The sequence below is a fragment of the Etheostoma spectabile genome, chromosome 23 (assembly GCF_008692095.1).
Source record: "Etheostoma spectabile isolate EspeVRDwgs_2016 chromosome 23, UIUC_Espe_1.0, whole genome shotgun sequence".
Lineage (NCBI taxonomy): Eukaryota > Metazoa > Chordata > Actinopteri > Perciformes > Percidae > Etheostoma > Etheostoma spectabile.
In genome coordinates, this window is record NC_045755.1 from 4,220,069 (window position 1) to 4,241,449 (window position 21,381).

Below are 21,381 nucleotides of genomic sequence, written 5' to 3' on the forward strand. Positions count from 1 at the left end.
CATCGGCAAGCCTCCAAATGTCATGTTTCATGCTTATGGCAATCATCTGCATACTTAATGTATTTCACTTCAGAACTTATTCTGTGACTAAAGGTATACATTATACAAAGTATTGCCAGACTAAAATGAACAATTAAACTTCCAACTACTATAGACAGTTTCTGAGTCAGAGTTTCTTTTGTTTCTAAACACCCGTCTGAAGCTGTGTTTAAAAACTGCTATATAATGTCCCCGGTGGCCATGAAAAACTCCACTATTCAAACATATAAATAAACAAAACCTGTAACAATACTATGCCAGAGTAATAATTTCTAAGAGAATTATCTTTATTGTTCCGGCCTAAAGGAATTCCAGGAAATACTTACACAAATATCTGTGTCATATCTGTGCAAGTACAGAGCTAGTGTCAAAACATGGTTAGCCTATCTTAGCATAAAAACTGGAAGCAGGGGAAACGGCTCAATTACACAATCGTATCTTGTGGGTTAACGCATGCATATATGTAATGTGATTTCAGGAGGAGTTATGTGTTGGAGCTGATGCATTTGCAGAATTTAAATTCATTTCCACATTATCTAAGTTGTATTCATCGATTTAATTTGATTTTTCTTACAACGCTGACATATCACTGTATGAAGTCGTTATGTCAATCATGTTAGTGAATAATAACCTAGTTACACATCCAGCAGACACAGAGCAATATTAGCATTCATTTGGTGTCATGTTTCTGGCCACCTGACAAATGGAACTCCAGTATTCACTCTCCTCCGAGCTTTGGTTTGGGTTATACCAACTCCTGAGAGAAATATCTAGCTCTGTAGCTGCTAAATGCTCCACTTTGTTCAGTAGCTAGTTAACAATATTGTCTGACATTTGACGCTCAGCAGGTAGAGTACAATGAATATAGTTTTTTTTATTTTTATATATACTAAAAGCAGCTGCCTGCTGCGCCTCAAAATGATCCTGACGAGAGCGGTGAGAACAAACCAAACAGTAGTTGCGGGCCATAAAACCAAAAAAGGTAGCTCATAAATGCTAAACCGCCTCGTAGAGCTGAGAGAAACTGCAGAGTCTGGCGAAAATTCTCTATGGGTTTGTCATTACCAGTGCCCCTTTGCACATTACACATGGTCATTTAATCCATTGGTAACAAACATTTTAATTAGTGCAGCTTTAAATGAGGAGCACAGGATTATAGTTTCTGGAGGTGGTCCACGTTGGTTTCCTTTAACCATGATAAGGCTCCCCAACCAAACCATAAGCATTGAAGTAAAAGATCATAAAACTGTCTCATAAATCATTTTTATGTAATGAATCACGGTTTTGGAAAACCTAGAAGAAATGTAGAGAAGTGCTACCACACCATTATGTACTGAATACAGGCTGGATCCTCTAGTTGTGTTCAGAATCAGAATCAGAATCAGAATCAGAAATACTTTATTGATCCCCGAAGGGAAACTCTGTGTTGTAGTTGCACAATATTAATAATGTGTAGAAATACAAGAAATAAAGAAATATAAGGAATTGGATACGTACGGTATTTACATAAAGGAATGTTATTATACATTATTTACTAATTCACATATTAAGGATTTGGAATGGTGAAAAGTTAAATAATAATAATAATAATAATTGTGGTATTTGAGATTGCACACATGTCAGGCCAGTGTTATTGCACAAAACAGATAATACAGATATATTGTCCAGTTTCAACCTCTCAAGTGTGTGTGTGTGTGTGTGTGTGTGTGTGTGTGTGTGTGTGTGTGTGGTGTCAGACACTTAGAGGAGGAGTTAAAAAGTTTGATGGCCACAGGCAGGAATGACTTCCTGTGGCGCTCTGTAGTGCATTTTGGGAGAATGAGTCTGTCACTGAAAGTGCTCCTGTGATTGAGCAACAAGCCTGGAGTGGGTGCGAGACATTGTCCAAGATGGCATGTAGTTTGGACAGCATCCTCCTATCTGACACCCCCGACAGAGAGTCCAGATCCACCCCACGACGTCACTGGCCTTCGAATCAGTTTGTTGAGTCTGTTGGCGTCCGCTACCCTCAGCCTGCTGCCCCAGCATGCACAGCAAAGAGGATAGCACTGGCCACCCAGACCATAAAACATCTTCAGCATTCCTGCAGATGTTAAGGACCTCACCTCCTCAAAAATAGGACGGCTTTGGCCCTCCTGTAGAGGGCTTGAGTGTTCTTGGCCCAGTCCAGTTTATTGTCCAAGTGCACTCCCAGGTATTTGTAGTCCTCCACGATGTCCACACTGACCCCCTGGATGGAAACAGGGCTCACTGCTGCCTTGGCTCTCCTTAGATCCACCACCAGCTCCTTGGTCTTTGTCACATTGAGCTGTAGATGGTCTGCTCACTCCATGTGACAAAGTCCCCCCACCACAGCTCTGTACTCAGCCTCGTCCCCCTCGCTATACATCCAACCACAGCAGAGTCATCAGAAAACTTCTGAAGATGGCAGGACTCTGTGTGGTAGTTGAAGTCTGTGGTGTAGATGGTGAAGAGGAAGGGAGAGAGGACAGTCCCCTGCGGGGCCCCGGTGTTGCTGACCACTCTGTCTGATACACAGTGTTGCAGGCGCACATACTGTGGTCTGCCAGTCAGGTAGTCAACAATCCAGGACACGAGGGGGGGATCCACCTTCATCGCTGTCAGCTTCTCACCCAGCAGGGCCGGCCGGATGGTGTTGAAAGCACTGGAGAAGTCAAAAAACATGACCCTCACCGTGCTTGCCGGCCTGTCCAGGTGGGCGTAGATGCGGTTGAGCAGGAAGATGATGGCGTCCTCAACTCCCAACCGGGGCTGGTAGGCGAACTGGAAGGGGTCCAGGAGAGGTCTCACCATGGGCCGCAGCTGTTCCAGAACCAGTCTCTCCAGGGTCTTCATAATGTGGGAGGTCAGTGCCACGGGTCTGTAGTCCTTGGCGTCACTGGGACGTGGCGTCTTTGGCACAGGAACGAGGCAAGATGTCTTCCACAGCATGGGGACCCTTTGGAGCTAAGGCTCGGTTGAAGACATGGTGAAAGACTCCACATAGCTGAGAGGCACAGCTTTGAGCCCCCAGGATGGATACCATCAGGGCCTGCAGCCTTATTAGAGTGGAGTCTGGTCAGTCTGTCTCACCGGTCAGCAGTGAGGCACACAGAGGTCACAGGGGGTAGGGGGAGGGGGAGTCAGGCTGGAGAGAGGTGTTAACCGGAGGGCTAGAGGAGGGGAGGTAGGGCTCTCCTGGAAGGAGGACAAGGGACATGAGGGGGGGAGGGAAGTAGTGGGGTTGGGAGGAGACAGCAGTTTGTGTTAATGGGGGATGGGCAGGAGCGAGCATCAAATCTGTTAAAGAACAGATTGAGTTCGTTCCCTGTCCAAGCTGCCTTCAACTCCTCTGCTGCCAGCTGGTCTGAAGCCAGTGATGGTCCTCATTCCGCTCCAGACCTCCCTCATGTTGTTCTGCTGGAGTTTACGCTCAGCTCCTCCTGTACTTCTCCTTAGCCTCCTGATCTCACCTTCAGGTCCCCCTGAATGGCCCTCACCTCCTCCCTATTCCCAGCTCTGAAAGCCCTCCTTAGCATTCAGGATGTTCTTGATTCCTTTGTTACCCACGGTTTGTGTTGGGTACCACTGAACAGTCCTTGCTGGGACAGTGCAGTCCACACAGAAGTTTATGTAATCGAGATACACTCAGTCAGCCATCTATGTCCTCTCCATGTGGCTCAGAGTGCATCCCAGTCTGTCACCTCAAACACCCTGAAGTGTCTCATAGCTAGGCCTCCTCCGACCATCTCCTCACTGTCCTTGAGGTCAGAGGTTGCCTTTCACCAGAGGCACATAGCAGGGTTTGATGTGAACCAGGTTTGGTCGGATCTGCCCAGTGGGGGAGGGTGTTGAAAGCAGCTAAACAGTCATTTACTTCTACGAAAACATGGTGATATAACTCAAACAGTTATTTTTTTTATATATTATATATATATATATATATATATTATATATATATATATATATATATATATATATATGTTGTATTTCTCTAAAGTATCTAAAGACCTCCAATTCAAGGGCAGAATGTAAAATGGCCTCTAACTGTAACAAATCTTCAGCGCCTCGCTCTGCCAAGTACACCGCCGCACCAATGACAACACAGCACATTCAGGGACAATGAGATGTCATTTATAGAATTGCACCCTTATACAGCACCCAACAAATGATGCTGTAGTGCTCTGGCCTGCACTCACACACTCCCTCCCCCCCAACCAAGCCTACATTTCTTTGGCTAAACAGCAGCTATAAATCTGTCGCCATGAAGGTCCACATTTGCACCCACTGCTCTAATACAAGTACAAGTGTAAAACTGCAGCTCCATTTGAGAAAAGACATAAACCTGACCATTATGTTGCCATCACACTCAACGTTTGAGTCTCCTTCCACACGTCTCTCCAGGTACCTTTGAATTCTGTCCTGACTGGCGTGAAGCTACCAATCTTAGAGACATGTTGCTGATGGAAAAATCCACCATAAAAGCGCAGTTGGGCCCATTTATTTAGTTGTTTGGTGATTTAGTTGTTTGGTGGATTTTTCTTTCTCCTCTGGGTAAGCGGCTAAATGATGTTCAGATATTTCCAACATGGCCAGTGAATACTCTGGAAAATAGAAAAGTAGAATATCCCTAATCATAGCAGATAAGGCAGGATTACAGTAATAGTGACACACTGCTTACCTGACAATGTTTTGCTAACCATCCATCCGTCATTAACACTCGATAACTGCTAAGCCACACGCCATCTTACTGAAGCTGATGTGAGGTGATCACCTAAGTCCTTTATGTAGACAAAGACCTTTGTCTTTTATGAGCAGTCAGACTCCACTCTCAAAATATGAGTGGTATAGATCTTGTCAGCTAAGACAATATTATAGACATATTTCATAGGGGTGGAAAAGAAAAATCATTTCATGTATGTATCGTGATTTTTTCCCTGATGATTCTTTTCCACAGAATCAATATTTTGTATTTATTGGTTTTAGCAATGATTGACCTAAATAATTTCAATTTATACGGTAAGGCCTACAGTGACTACATCACATCCGTTTCCAGCTAAACAGAGCAAATGGGATTGGTCAGGATTGGTCTAGACTTCAAATCTATTTGTCCGTGAAGGACAATCGGTTTTGCATTGATGACAAAGAGACGTACACTAAAATACAAAAAGCCCAAGGTCGGCCTTGAATGTTGCGGACTCAGCGGAAACAGGTTTTCTGTCCCATATTGACAAACCCACTGAAGAATTTCATTCCGTAATTTACGAATTTAATTAATTTAAGAACATTTATTTATTTACAATACATTATTCAATACAAATTTGGTGTGCTTTAAAGGTTGGATTTTCCTAAATTGTTTGAATAAAAGGCATTAAATTTCAAAAAGATGTTTTTTTTATTCCTCTTTTTAAATCAACTTTAGCATGGGTGTGTAAACTTTCTCAAGCAACTGTATACTATAGTATAAATATAAAAGTATACACTTTTGGAACAGTAATTAATCAAAATCTGCATTACATGGGTAAAGTGCAATTGAAGTGCAATTATTCATTCCTTTCACTGTGAGGATGCCAGACAACTAAGCAGAGTCAAGCTTTTCTTTGAAGTCAGTAACAAATGAAATGCAACATTAAATGATTTTTAACTCAATTATCAATAGACATAGAAATTTGAAACATTCACAAGTGGAGTTCATGCTTCAGAGACCCAATCATCAGTACGTCTGTCTCCACCCGGTGTTTTCTCGCGTTATTTTAGAAAAGTTAAAAGACAACAATTGTTGGCCAGGTGTTTTTTGAATGTGCATGTAGTCAGTATAAGACATTGTTTTCTTTGTGTATATGTTGTCACTATCTGCGTGTCTTGATGATAGACATCTTGTTTTCTAATCTTAGGCATGCGAGTCTGTGCTATTTCGACTTGATCGCTCAATTATGATTCTTGTGTGACACTGGGAAAATCTAGGAAAAAGGTCATGTTCGCCTCGCCAAAATAAACTTAATTACACAAATAATCTGAGAACCCCAACGAGGTTTGGCCAATCTATACGTCAATGAGGCAGGCAGATATGAGGCGGCAAATAAGTCGCAAACGCAGCTTGTAACATTGTACGCTCACGCCACACGATATCATGCCTCCTCCAGTAATTACCGCAGCGCTCCTGCATCCCCTGTTTGAAATTGGATCGCTGTCTGTCAATGATAACACACTGTGCCAGATGGTGTATGAGTGTGGCCACTTCATTAGGGAGAGGGAGTGCAGGGGAGAGGGTACTGTGGAGGGCTGGATTAGCCACTGCGGCCTGCTCTGTGCTAGAGCCGAGAGAGGCTTATCGAAGCTTGTTGGGGCAGCAGAGGGTCTTCACCTTCTGCTCATGTTCCTGCTGTAAGAGCCTTGTGTTGGGAGGAGAGCGGAGAGGAGGTGCAAAGGGAAAAAGAGAGGATTTGGAGACAGTGATCCTGGGCACATTCACAGCTGTAGTTTGTTTTGAAAAGGAAGAAGGATAAAAGCCTGTGTCCCTTCATGATACCAGCAAATGCATTCAGACAAGCTAAGCTATTGTGAAGTTAAACTGTGAGCTGGTGGAGCGGCCCTCTCTTCCTGTTCTAGTAAATATAGCCCTTGAATAATGCTGTTCCAAATTAGGGCTGGACAATATGGAGAAAATCAGACATCCCGATATTCCGATCTCGATCAAATACCTCAATGTCAATATTTTAGGGTTGACAATTAGACTTAGACTAGACTTAGCTTTATTAATCCCTTTGGGATGACTCCCGCAACAAAATATGTTCACATATAATGTTTAAGTGGTTAAAGGCAAATAATAGAACTTTTAGAGTTGTCTAATAAGTCCGGACAAATTACATCACTTTACTGTAATGCAGCTGTTAAAACCAGACCAAACTTATTGCATAATTACAATATCCAACATCTAAGACGATATCTAGTCTCATTTCCTGACTTGATATAATGATATACTGCCAAGCCCTATTCTGAAGGTAAGAACGTTATCGGTTGAAACTACCACTGTAATAAATTCCCTGCTTTCTTTTTCCCAGGATGAGTGAGCGATACACCCAGATCGGAAGTAAAGGGGCTCTACTAGTAATGGTGCTTGTGATCAGTGTCTGGGAGATGGCCGTAACAACAGAAGGGGCTACAGGTGAGCACATTAAAACTGAATCTACACCTGGTTTTATCTCGTCTTTTCACGTGCCAATTGCTCTAACTTACCAAGCATACCTTATGATACCACTCAGAAGATTTCAAAGCTTTTGTAGTAACTTGTTGGTTGAGAAGCATCACTAGCATATCGTCTGACAGACAACAGTACCTTAAACCTCCGTTTACATGTGCTATATTGGGATGTTCCGATTAATTTTTGCAGTGGGATAGAAGGATAAAGCTGGTGATATTCTGTATTTTCATTATTGCCAACACACCTCATGAAAAGACCAAACCATGATTTATGTTATTCCTTTGTGCCACAGAGCTCCACTGATAAACACGTCAATGAGCCCCTCTCTCTCTCTCTCTCTCTCTCTCTCTCATAATCAATCCCCCAAACGTTTATCAAAACGAATTCCACAAACGAAAATGGTCCAACAAAATCACTATATACTCCTGTTTTAGTAACATTTGCTAAAAAGTATGACGCCCAACTGTTTTAGTAAGACTTTAAAGTAAAAAATAAGATTGAAATCCCCAGTCATAGCAAATGGGCTTGGGGCTAGACTTTCTGCGGTAGTTGGTGTTACCGCCATTATGCGGTGTTCGGGCTTACTCCGAATAGACACCGATTACTTGCCCACCACCCCCACGGTCATTAAGAAAAAAAAAATAGCAATAAAACCCATTTAGTTTGTAATGGGTTTCATTTTTGCATATCACCGCTGCCACGTTCATCAAATTAAAAACCTGTCTGATCCCAGCACGAGGCTGCCAAAGTGAGCTCTGCAGCGAAAACTTGACCATAGAGACCAGAGATTTAAAGTTAGCACCACTGATATTGAGCACCATCCACGAATATCTTTTCTTGTAAAATGTCTGGTGTAATCCATGTTGTCACGAGTTTATTAACTGGTGGGAAAATGTCCTCACCGTGGCATCCCTACTTGGGTCTTAGCGCCACAGACAGGGTAGAGAACTCATAAAATATTAAGAAACTAATGAATCACTGGTTTGGGTCCACCAATAATGCCAGCCTTATCCGTTTAATCACTTTTATCAGATCCATTTAACCCAAAGTAGCTAGTATGTAGCAAGCAGAAATTGATATTAAAATGAAGTAGGAGCTTGCCATCAATCCAACCATTTTCAAACAATATCTTTTAAAAAGAGGCTTTCCAGTGATTTAGTATTGCACTTCAGTAATGTTAGGGGAATCAAGTAACAACAGACAAATAAAATATGATGCAGCAGGGCCTGAAATGTGCTGACTTGTAGTCTCTAGTGGAGGTCAAGCTCCAAAATCTTGCATCCTACATTTCCCATAACGCAACTCAATAGATACTCTTATTGTCCTCAAAGGGGAAATTTGTTTCCAAAGAGTGTGCATTATGCATGCCTCCAGAACATACAGTGTACAGTGTATCTATGTTACTACTCTCCATCTGTACATAAAAAGACCAACACATTATTGTGTGTTATGTGATTAGCAGGCGAAGGCAGCACCGACTGCGTCTTCCCAGCGTAGTATTACAGCATAGTAAGGCTTTTTGTGTTTTTTTTGTTCTACCAGTCTGAAAAACTCCACAGTTTTAAATGCCGGCTTACTATACCTTTAGTAATACATTCTCTAAACCCAGCCCGAGATATCCCTTATGACATCATCAAGGGTTATTTTCTTAGACTTGACAAAGCTGCTTCAGAGAAGACAAACAACTGTTTTCACAGGACGAGTCATTCTCTTTATAACTAGTAATCTTATACGGATGTGAAAAATCTGAGTTCCCCTTTGACATTTATTCCAATAGATATAGGAAACAGGGAAACTTTGAACGGCAGTAATTGAGGAAAACAAGGAAGTAGCAGAAACCATTGAAAGTTAAGCCGTAGACAGTGATTCTTATCATATTAAATCATTTTATAAATGTGTGAAAAAAGTGAGACCATTGTGCGAGTCTTTCAGTAAAGAATAAATCAAAGAAAAGACATTTTGGCCCAGTCCCATTAGGGTGGCCAAAAGAGGCTCAATATGAGGTCAAAGTTCTCCACCACATCTAGACAGAAACAACTTTTCTCTGTCCACGAGCTTGTTGAGTGTCCATCCATCTGTTCACTCAGCTCTGTAGGACTAAAGTAACTCGCTTGGGCTTTTGCTCATAGTATGAAGCCTCAGCTCTCCATCCAAAACAGAGTGCAAGGATGCAAGGAGAGTGCTGCCACAGTGGCTTCCACTTGTCGTATGAGGTGTTTGGAAAAGGAATTTCTCACCGTGCGGCATCACAGATAAAAATGGCACAGTAGTAAATGGGGGAGTAATTGGATCAAAACAGCTATTTTGGAGGTACGAGTCAAACTCATCTCCCCCTGCCTCATTAAAAGTGTTGGCGAGTTGTCACGCGTAAACCCAGGGAGATCAATTATGGCAACTCAGCAACATTACTAGTAGAGGCCAACCCACGTTTCATCACTGGGTGCCCCGCTGACAATGCCCTGCCTCAGGTAATTGGTGGTGTACAGGCAGCGCTGCTGCCGGACAGGATGTCTATTTGTGAGCATGACAGAAATCATGCATACCTCTCTTCTCTTTCTCGACCAATTAGATTAGAGTGCGGCGCTTTGATGTGCGTTCCTTTGATTGGCAGCGATCCCCACTCAAGGCGCTCATCATTTCAGCAGGAAGTGGTTTAGGATAATCTTGCACACATTCAATTTCTCTCTGATAGCCACTGCAGCCCGTCTGATTTCCCCTGTGTGTTATTTCTGTTGCTGTAAACCTGTTATCAATCAAGGGATGAAATGAACCAAGAACGTGTAAGAATGCATTTCTTCCCCGAGAACACATGAAGAAGAAAACTAAGCTCCCTCTCTGACAAGCAGGGGGAATTTATTTCATTTCAGTAAGCGGACAAGTTGATGTTCTAATGCACATATGAGCTTTCACTTCTTTAAATAACCGGTTTGTGCCAGCAAAGACGAGACCATATTTGCACATATCAAGCATGTTTTTTTTTGCTCTCTGACAGTTTAGGAAATTCGGTTTCATTTTCCTCTCTAATGTGTGAAAAAAGACAGTTTGCTTTGCACTCTCCTGTCAGAAAGTGATCATTTGCTACTGTGGATGTTTACAACACAAACTTAAAACGTGTCAGTGGTCATTCTGTTTGCCTTTTTGCTTGTCCTTTATTGACCAGAAGACAGGCAGATTAGAGGAGTCAGACAGGACTCGGTGCCAGGCTGGCTTGGCTCATAAATTGTGGGGACATCCGATTTATTTTCATTAGTATCTATTGTAATGGATCCATTGAGTTACCTTCTAATGTGCTTGCACATGACACCTTCCAGATTCAACTTGTTCTCCCTTTCCTTGTCGTTTCTTCTTCTTCTTCTTCTTAAGAAATAAATGGAGGATTTGTTTTATCACCTTTGCTACTACTTGGATACATTTGATGTATTATGGGATTTGGGAATTAGACGTTTTGCACCTTTTAGGGCACAAAAATGCATGGCATCCTGACAGGATGTGCGGGTGAAAGTAAAACAATTCATGCTTTATGTATTTAATTTAAGGTACATTAGGCTTACATTAAGAAGTGTTTACTTATGGGACAATTGTGTTGATTCTACTTATTTTATTTTTTTATGTGAATCTACAAAAAGCTGTGATGATCCCTTACAGTATGACAGTAGCAGAAATTGAAAGGAATGGCGACAGTAAAAGGTTTTCAAAGGAACATGCAAAACAAAGGTTTTGATTCTGAATGACCTGTCAGCCTTCCAGCTCTCTAAAGCTCAAAAAATGTGCTGTGTTTGCGAGACTTACAGCTGCTAAGAGGATGTCTGCAACCCGTTGGAAGCCACATCACGACTTATCTGTTTGTACATGGATCCTTTTCTTTTTTGGACGTAACATACGTATATAGAACTGTCTATGGTTGCATAGGTGGAGCCCTGGGAAGGACTTGGCACTTGGCGCAGCATTGCTTAGTCTTTAAAAGACCATGCTCTGACTTTGTGCTGCAGCCTTTTCTTTTGTTTGTGAGTGGTCCCTTGTCTTTTGTCTGTCTGTGTGTGTCTGTTTCTGCATGTTGTTTTGGCTCCCTCCCTCCAGTTTTTCCTTTTGTGTTTCTTTGCGGCCCTGGGATGCGTTCCTGTGTTCCAGTGTATTGTTTGTAACCATTCGAGAATGTTATGCTTTCTGAACAAAAAAATGGAACATGCACAACAATTATCTTCTTTGCAGCAGTTGAGTCTCTCCGAGCTTCAGCATACGTGCGGCCGTTTGGCATGAACAGGAAGCGTCGACAGTACAGACACAGCTGAATGATCTCAGCAGCCAAGGCATACAGCTACAGTAAGGTGCAAGACATAGTAATTGTTAATGTTGGACTCCGAGTGCGAGGCTGTGGCTATTTCCAACTTAATAACATATTTTGTTATTTATTTTTTGCTAGCACTTTTTGACATTTGACATTTCAAATGTCATGTCATGACATCCCTAACCCTAGTCAAGGCATAACTTGAATAGGATTAGAAATGTGTGGGGCATTTTCTTTTTCTAAATCCCTAAACTTATTATAGTTATTATTTACTTATTTTTATGTTAGCTCCCTATCACTCACGATCTTGCAAAGATCAGCTTGGCTGTTCACACAATTCCAATAGTGTTGTTAGTGAGTTTGGTGAAAGAAAAGGAGTAAAATGCAAAGACTAAAAATGTTGAAACGAGTGCGACAAAAAGACCCTGACACAATCAACAGGTCGCTGAGCATATATTTGACAAGTCAGTTTGTAACAGATATGCAAGAGTAGATCCTCAGTTTAGTAGGTGACATTAGCTTACATGAATTAATCAGGTCAATGTAAAACAAATTGCCTTGGATTGTCAGACCTTACTAGTTAAGTCTACAGTACACTCTGGGAGAAAAAAAACACAGATAAAACGCCAGATAAAATATTAAATGAAGTTAAGTGTTCACACAATACAGCAGTATGAGCTATTTAAATTAGCTGGATACACAGTTACGCCAATCCCCATCAAGTGGTCCCAAAATGTCCCAATTAGATTAGTAATTAGTAAATGAAAAAATATTTAGTAAATTTTTACAATAGGTGCGCTCGAGATGAACTGCGCCGTGCCTCGATTTCAGCAGCCTTCAGGTTGAAGAGGAAGTGACAAACACTGGTGCAATTCTGATTCAATATAATTTTATCAGACCCATATATCAGCTTGTACACAGTCTCCAGTTGTTTTAATTATGACAGAGTAGCTGTCAAAATGCTCTACATGTGATCTGTTGCTGATTTTAATTAACACACTGTAGATGATCCTTAATCTAAAAATGGATTTAGTCTCTCTGACTTTTAAACGCAACTATCAGCCACACAACATGTGCTCTGTACAGAATAAGTCTTTAAATCAGACAAATGGCATTAAAATCCAATTCAAACTCAATAAAAAGTTTATATAAAACATGTTGAGTCAATTCTGAACCAATCAGCTGTTAAATCAGCTGAGAAGACGGCGTTTCCCAGCATGCTCTTAGTCCACCTGGGTCTTGTAGTCGGTGAAAAGCAACTGCGCTGCCTGTGTCTCAGAACTGCGGCCGCCTTGATCTTGTGAGATTATCGTTGCCTACGCGTGTATGACGTCGGGATCAAGTCGGACACAAATCTAACCGGCAACAACGGGTGGCGATCGCCTGTGATCAATTCTGCGCAGACCTGGCACATCTCGAACAAGCCTAATCATTTCCTGAAAGAACCAAGGAGGCCTGCCTTATTGCATAATTAAAATTGTATTCAAAACCTGCCATCTTTAGCGTGTAGCATGCTAGCTCGAAGAGGGATACATCTCCACCTGGCTTTAAGAATGCACCATATCTCTGGGCAGAGCACCTTCAGATTTTATGGTTGCCCAATTAGGTGTCGAGAGTTTGAATTCTGACCTTCAAATTGTGCTAGTGTGTGATCTCTGCAGACACATTACAGCCTTAGATTTCAGTGTCTACAATAGCCAACCCTTAGCAAGAATAAAAGTATGCAGGTCTCTAAGGGGAACTGGAGCCTGAGTGGAATGAAATACGTTTGATGGTTCACACTCAGTATTTTTAGACAATTAGCACTCAGGCGGTGTTGGTGTAGTTTCACAGTTTGCAGTACAGTAGAGGTGCTTCCCTTATAGTTGTAAATGTTGCGCTGACGCATGACCTCCGTGTCTGACTTACTGTACACTAGGTCTTGTGTTATATGCATCAAAGTTTGTTGCTTGCTCTGCACCTTGGACTTTCTGCACTTTGTAATAAAAATGACTTATATGATGCATAAGAAGCACCTTGCCAAGAAAGAAAAACACTGCTTTCACCCCTGAGAGAGCAGTAACTAACAGCCAGAGACACTACAGGAGCCCAAACTTAAACATTACAATCAATCCACACGCTGAGCATTTTACAGTAAGTTTGGCTCCCTGAATCGGAGTTGTAATTGTGGCTGAAAGACGGATCCTCATCTGTCACTCTTCTGACCTGCTAGCAACAAAGTAACAAATAGTTGGAGGGGAATATCTGTTCATCACCATTAGCATAATTACACACCTCGTTATGTAGGTTTGTACAGAGGGAATTGCACTCAGTGAGATCATTTCTCTATATGAGAGCTGGTATTTTTGTCAGCAAACAGTCAGCAATGATTAAACTATCATTCACAACAGCTTCGTGAATGATACAAAGTATGCATCATTTACCGTTTCTCCTGCGTCTCCAGAGACCAAGCTATAAAAGCTTCTCAAGCAGAGTCATTTTAGAGAGAAATGGCCCACTACTCACTGAAAGCAACTTTGGTTCAAAGGATTCACGCAAGTGTCGGGAGTTCATGTTAGTTCTCAGGATCTGATCCAAGTTTGATTCCAAGCAGCTTTTGGGGTTTACTTTAACTTATACAATATATTATCGTTTTACAAAAAGGGACAAACTTCCTCAGCTTGTTGCCAGGCAACCTCACACTGACGTGTGTTTTTTTTAAGGTATAAACACATGAGATAAGTGTGGTAAGCTTCAGGTGCTGGCTGTAGCTTCTTATTTAAAGTGAGTTGTTTGTTTTACCAATCTTGTCATTTAGCTATCTGCCAGAGAGTCAAAAGGCACAGTATTGCTTTAAATTTAAAAGGCTTAATTTTTTCAGCAAATTCAATTTCAATGTAGTTGCTGCACAGTTGAGAGACTGTATTGTCCCCAAGGGGAAATTAATTTCCACAGCACTGTACACATCAGACAACAGGGCATACAGTAAACAATATACAATGACAGACAACAGTACACACTGAGGCCTGTTCAGGAAAAAGGCAAAGTACCAGCTAGTGCGCTATTGTGTCTTCTCTTACAGTACTGCAAAAGTATGTTATCACATTTTCAGCTCTGAAACAAAAATTAAGATCCAGCCTCAGCAATGCAACAAGCAAACAGCACGGAGAGTAAAAAAACAGCCAAGTGTTAATCCTCCTTACTGTACAAATAAAACATTGTGTTTCACTGGCGTTGTTGGAACGGGTTGACTAATTTGCTGTACAAAAGTAAATTCAACCAAGCCAGGCAGATATGAGAGCAAGGCCAAAAGACAAAAGGACAGAGACAGGTAATTATTGTCTATTATTGAAAGTTGCTAGGAATCCAAACGACAGTAATAAACAGAAGTAAAAAGGATTTTTTTTTTAAACTTTGAGATAAGAACACTTTGAGCAGGTAGAAGAGGAAGGGGCTCATTTATGAAGGACAGGAGGATCCAAACTGTCTTTTTGTCAGACTGATGCCTCAGTTTTTTTCTGTTCTTCATATTTTATAATATCTTGTAATATATGTACCACTTGGCACCTTGTCAAGAAATCATTCAAGAACAAGTCAAGAGCAATTTATGCTTTGTTAAATGATCATGTAATTACTATAACCATGCTATTACAGTGATAGTTGGGCCTGAGACTGGGCTATGCATGGCCATTAAGACCCTGGGAGATTGTGTCAGTCGGCATTTACTACATCAAATCAGTAGGCCTGTCAAAGTAAGCAATTACTTTGCACTCACTAAGTTCTTTGCTCCGATTAGCCGTGAAAAGGTTGCATTACATTTTCAAACAGGTTTCTCCTTTTGGTAAGATGATTTATGCTTCGCCTCACTGGATGTGGATTACTGAAAGCTCACACGTGTGATGCAAACAGTGCGTTTTCATTTTTCCAACACAGTCTGTTGATGAGTGTCATCACATCAGACCTAACTCAGTGGAACTTATTGCAGAAGGATAGCTTGAGTTGCAGTTGCAACGTCTGTTGTCCTGTTGTCTCCAGCAGGTTTGAGCTAGAATGTAGACAATTGCGCTCTTTTTATACCCTGTCATATCTTAAATGTCTTCAATGCTTGCATCAGCAGAGGACTAGTGTCTCCGTTTGTGTGATACAAAAGCACATGAGCAAATAGCACTGAAAACACTGGGCTGTGCACACAATGAAACTATTTCTTTTGTGCCTCTTTACTGTACATCATTTTATTCCTTTTACCTGCAAAGCAACGTAACAAGCCTGAGGGCTTTTGTTTGGAACTGGCAGCATTAAATTCACTTGAAATGCAAATTCCCTTTTCACTCATAAGCTTTACAATTAAGTGAAAACAAAACTGTAGCAAATCATCCGTTAGGGTCAGGTCTGACTTTCGTACGTCCATGATGCCCATTTTTGTTTCCTTTTGTTAAATATTTGTTCTGAAAATGTCTGTGTTACTGGATGTGGATTTCTTTTCTCTCTGCATGATACCATTTTAGAATATCAATTTAAAAAGGATAGCGACAGTGCCAGAATGTCTGAAAGATGATACGTAGTATCTTCACTCCCCATTTTACTTTGTGCTATTATTCCCCAAAAGTGTGGTGTGTCAAAATTGCAATCAAAGAAAATTCCCTGAACCACTTCTCTTGAACTGCTACCCCCGATTGTATTTTTCTGGCTGAAGAACAAATAACTTAAACCTTTATACTACATCAAAATGGCTTCTCAGGAGGCACTGATTTGCAGTTTAGAGCTGCTTAAGAGGGAAATAAGTCAACAGTAGATAAAAGACAAAAGTATTTTTTTTTCCCCCCACACAAAAGCAAACCACAATCTAAGAACATAAAAAATGAGCAGAAAGAGTACAAAATGTGAGAATGACAGGACTTGCGTGAAGGAAACTTAATTGGAGGAAGTTGAGGATTAGTTGTTAGACTTTTTTGAGACAAGGTTAGGGTTTATTTGGATAATGAAGCGCTTTGATGTTTAGCAGATATAATGTGCATCAGGTTTGCCATCTTAGTTTTTGACAAGTGTTGGCCAATTGAAATTTCGACCGGATGATGACAAGTCAGGGGATGGGAGTTATGTGTGGAGCAAATTTTATGGTAATCCATCAAATACCTGAGACATTTCACTCCAAACCACAAATGTGTCACTAAAGGAAAAGTCAGAATGATTCAATGTCTGGGAACCGTTAATGTCTTTACAAAATGTAGACAAATCGCAAAATTTGTGTGAAAAAAATTGTGAAATTTGTTTAATGAGAACAAATTGAGAAGTGTAGATTAAGTGAGACAAACAAGAATGATGTCTTATTTGATTTACAGCGGAAAAAATATGAAACAAGCATTTGTTAGGTTCAGAAAGCGGTTCAGTTAAGGCAACTGAACTAATAAAAAAACAAAAAGGTTTCTTATTAGTTTAGAGAATTAGAACTAACTTTGGTTTCGTCCAAAACTATTAGTTGCACAGTTACACAGGGTCAGCTGAGTTAAAAGTACAGTACATGTCCCACACAATTTCTAAATTCTATGTCCTTCTCCCAAAACATGTCTATAATACTTTTATCTCTTTTTTGGCATTTTTACTTTTTTGGATCGCGGCATTAGATATGCAGACAGGAACCATGGAGACGAGAGCAGTATGAATCCTGTTTTGCAATTTCATGGCATCATGCTTGTCTTTTGAAACTGTGAAAGACAACAATCTACAAAACCCAAAGGCAGCGGCAGCAGCAGCATGTCCAGGGCCAGAGGGATCCTCTCTGTCTCAGCGGCAGCGCAACAGGTTTGAAGCCTGTTTGCAAGACAGAACTCCAAATCCAGTCAGAAAAACCACATCCTCTCAGTGTGAAGCGCGTCATTTAGAGAGAGATCCTGGCAGCACTTCTTACATCTGAAGCAGCTCGGCTTGCTGTGTGCTTGTCTTTCATATCCTCTCTTCTTTGGGCCAGAGCATGAGTAAGCATCCCACTACTTCCGGGCAACTATCTGCATTTATTTTTGATATATGAGAACAGACGAGGAGTGTGGGGGGTTGGTTGTTAGAGCAGACATGCTATCAAAAGTACAGTGCATCATAAAAGCACAACTTGCCTTTCCTGTCTCTGTCTTTTTGCTTTTTAAAAAATGGATTCTGTCCTTTCCTACCTGCTGTTTACTTGTGTATTCCAGCAGCAGCAGCCATCAGTGAAATGTTTGATGCTGTGCAATCACAGATCGTCGGTAAGCCAGTGTAGGAGGAGAAAAACATATGGTGGGTGGAATATAAGTTTCCCACTGAATGCAGTGTTTTTCCGAGTTCTAAACAAAAAAGGTAACAGGTAAATCTCTAAGGTATAGTGTTGTTCAACAGTTACACAACACATTTGTCAGATTTAATCTCATTTCATCTCAGCAGAGCAGCTGACTCCATCACTGTTAGTCTCAGTAGTTGCTTGTTACAGCAGCTTGAATGTGCTGCTGTCCACCGACATAACACGCCGAAGTGAAGACGTAATTAACTGGGTTTAGTTGAGCCACGACAGTACAGACAGTTAGGACCAGTTTCACGCAGTCATTTCAGATTTACTGTTTACTGCAGCAGCAGTGAGTATCTCAGCAGAAGGACACCTCAAGAAAATGTCACATGCAATTAAAAGAGAATGGAGCAGCTCAGGCTCTAAATAATTCAGACAATGGAGCGTGATCTGGAAATTGGCTCCAAAGACTGCAGCGCTGCACTTTCCCCATCACATATCTGAATTTTATTTTAAGGCTGCTGCCTGTTTTGGGAAATCTGGAAAGGTATCCGTTCCAATCATTACCATCCCGTACTTCAGATATTATTTATTTAACAGGTACTTTTTCTTTCAAATACACTTATCATGATGTAATACTGTTCCTTATGATGTTTGAAATGTCAGGTCTTGATTGGTTACCTCAACTACACTGCTTAAAGCTGCTGCTAGTGCTAAAAACCCTAATTCCAATGAAGTTGGTACGTTGTGTAAAAGGTAAATAAAAACAGATTGATTTGCAAATACTTTCCAACTTCTATTCAACTGAATACAATACAAATACTTGATATTTAATGTTCAAACTGATAAACTTAGTTTTTTGCAAATATTCAATCATTTTGAATTTGATGCCTGCAACACGTTCCAAAAAAAGCTAGGACAGGGGCAACAAAAGACTGAAAGTTGAGGACTGCTAAAAAAAACACCTGTCTGGAACGTTGCACAGGTGAATTTGTCATGTTTGGCTCTAAAAGGAGCATCCCCTCGTTTACAAGCAACAATGGGGCGAGGTTCACCACTCTGTGAACAACTGTGTAAACAAACGTCTACGAGGAATTTAGAGATTTCATCTTCTACAGTCCACAATATCATCAAAAGATTCCGAGAATCTGGAGAAATGTGTGCACGTAAGCGGCAAGGCCAAAAACCAACACTGAATGCCTGTGACCTTCGAGCCCTCAGAAGGTACTGCATTAAAAACCCTTATGTAAAAGGATATTACCACGAGGGCTCAGGAACACTCCGGAAAACCATTGTCAGGTAACACAGTTTGTCGCTACATCTACAGGTGCAAGTTAAAACTCTACCATGCTAAGCAAAAGCTATATATCAGCAACACCCAGAAACGCCGCCGGCTACTCTGGGCCCGAGCTCATCTGAGATGGACTGCTGTGGTCTGACCAAGTTCACGCTTCAAATTGTTTTTGGAAATCATGGTCCACCGGGCCAAAGAGGAAAAGAACCATCCAGATATTTATCAGCACAAAGTTCAAAAGCCAGCACCTGTGATGGTACGGGGGGGGGGGTGGTGTTAGTACCCAGGGTGGCAAAGTAACTTTTCTGCCACAGTGGCTGGTGGATGCCCAATTTTACCAGCCACTTTTTACAGAATTCTAATTTATAAAGAAAATACACTAGCATATTTTCAATTGCTTAGGTACATTAGTTGGTATTATCTATACATATTTTATTAATTTAAGCAAATAAAAGTGATGCGGAAAAAAACTTGCCTTTATTGCCACACTCTGCTCCTGGATCCCATCTTTGAAGATGACGAGTAGGTTCAACAGTAAGTACAGTGCTTGAACTGGTCATCTGTAAGATAGTCTATAGGGTTGTGGCGATGGACGATATATCATTGTCCATCGTGATGGTTGACTGGCATCACGATGGAGAGCCGTCATAGGGATGCCATCGTGATTGAGAGTTACCAAAAACTTCAAAGAGTATCTTTAAGACTTCACATTTATGATAGAAAACCTGGGTTACGAATTCAGAGTGTTGGGTTTTAAAAACACGGGCATTTACCAGTTAGGGATGGTCTAATGAATGATGCTATGGAGTTTCATTATGGGAAATTTTGGTTCCAGTGTTTTTGGAGGCGTACTTTTTGAGAGGTTTTAATTAATAAGGTCACTCTACTGATCTTACACTCAGTCTACCAGGCATGGTAAGTCGTCTCTTGATGAGCGTTGTCAAGTGAAAAAATAACCCTGATGTCATCAGAGCTACAGTATCTTGGCCTGCGCTCGGAGAGTACAAATTTGTAACAGAGAAGGCTTAACAGTGGAGAGGTATGAATAAAAACTAGCATTAACCCTAAAAAATAAAGCCACTCAAAAAATATACTTTCAAAAGAATAAAGCACATAAAGAGGAAAAAAGAACCCTCTGTCATAAAAGGCCCCTTTTAAGAAAATTAGCAGTCTAGCTCGCCCTGTTAATTTCTTTCTTTAATTGAGACTGATGAGGCGCATACAGAGCAGACAATAGAGACCCAAGAGAGATATTCTTTTGGGACTCAACCCAAGGCTAGCAGTGTGTAGACATAACCACCACTTGACTGAATCCTTGCTGATTATTTTATCTTTCCTTTCTCTCCAGCAGCGCATCATGTCCGAACAGGCACCTGTGAGGTGGTGGCGTTGCATCGCTGCTGCAACAAGAACAAAATCGAGGAGCGGTCGCAAACTGTGAAGTGCTCCTGCTTTCCCGGGCAAGTGGCCGGCACCACCAGAGCAGCCCCGTCATGTGTAGACGGTATGCTCCGGCTGAAAATTTCATGAGCTATTTTCTTTTTCTGCAGATGCTCCTTTCCACAAATCTTGAGGATTAGTTTTGCCGAGATCTTCACTCTAACTAACTTACTTAAGTGTTGTCAGGGGCAACACATAGAGCAAAGTAGCCCGACTGAGATCATTTATAAATGTCACAGTTGACACATTATGCCACATTAGTTAATTACATACATGTTGACTTACACATTAACAAATACTAATAAGGAAAAAGTGATTTTTATTAGTGCATTACACACACTCAAAGATTTTTTTCATACAATATGAGGAAAGGATTGGTGACAACTGCATATGATAATTACGCCCTTTCAATTCAAAACCTTCATATGGTGTGGATTTCTAATTAATCTGTTGATAAATTTCTCAATTAATAGTTTGGTCTTCAAAATGTCAGAAGGATTAAAGTGTTAACTGCTCACCTGGCTTAAAGGCTCAGCTAGGTGCTGGAGGTGCAATTAAAAGGTGGTACAAAAGAAGAAGAACTGGCACACACTGCAGTCTGCACAGTCCGGATTAAACTGCATTCACATGCTACTAGAGTACTAGAGCACCTAGGTGCATTCCACTAATAAGCCCCAGTGCAAAAACATTTGTGTCTCCCCAACACAAGATCATGCTCAAGGGTACTGTAGTTCCATTTCATGGGACATTTAATTCAAAACTACATAAATGATGATGCAAAAAACACCAAGTAAATTCTAACAGAGGTTCGAGTGCGTTAGGGTCTCAAAACAATTGATCCAAAACATTTACTTTAACCTTTAGTCCGGGGGCCTGTTGCACAAAACCAGGAT

The 21,381-nt window shown here is 41.1% G+C and overlaps 1 protein-coding gene across 2 annotated transcripts in view; it reads left to right on the plus strand.

The window, feature by feature from the left end:
• LOC116672813 (chemokine-like protein TAFA-2) overlaps nt 1-21,381 on the plus strand; it is an 82,323-nt gene that overhangs the window by 44,270 nt on the left and 16,672 nt on the right. Inside the window, exons 2-3 of one of the 2 annotated variants that reach the window (XM_032504718.1) lie at nt 7,101-7,204; nt 20,397-20,552. In XM_032504718.1, the coding sequence (XP_032360609.1) occupies nt 7,102-7,204; nt 20,397-20,552 (259 nt within the window). In that variant the 5' untranslated portion in view covers nt 7,101. The remainder of the gene's footprint in view (nt 1-7,100; nt 7,205-20,396; nt 20,553-21,381) is intronic. The other variant, XM_032504719.1, reaches the window with a different exon arrangement.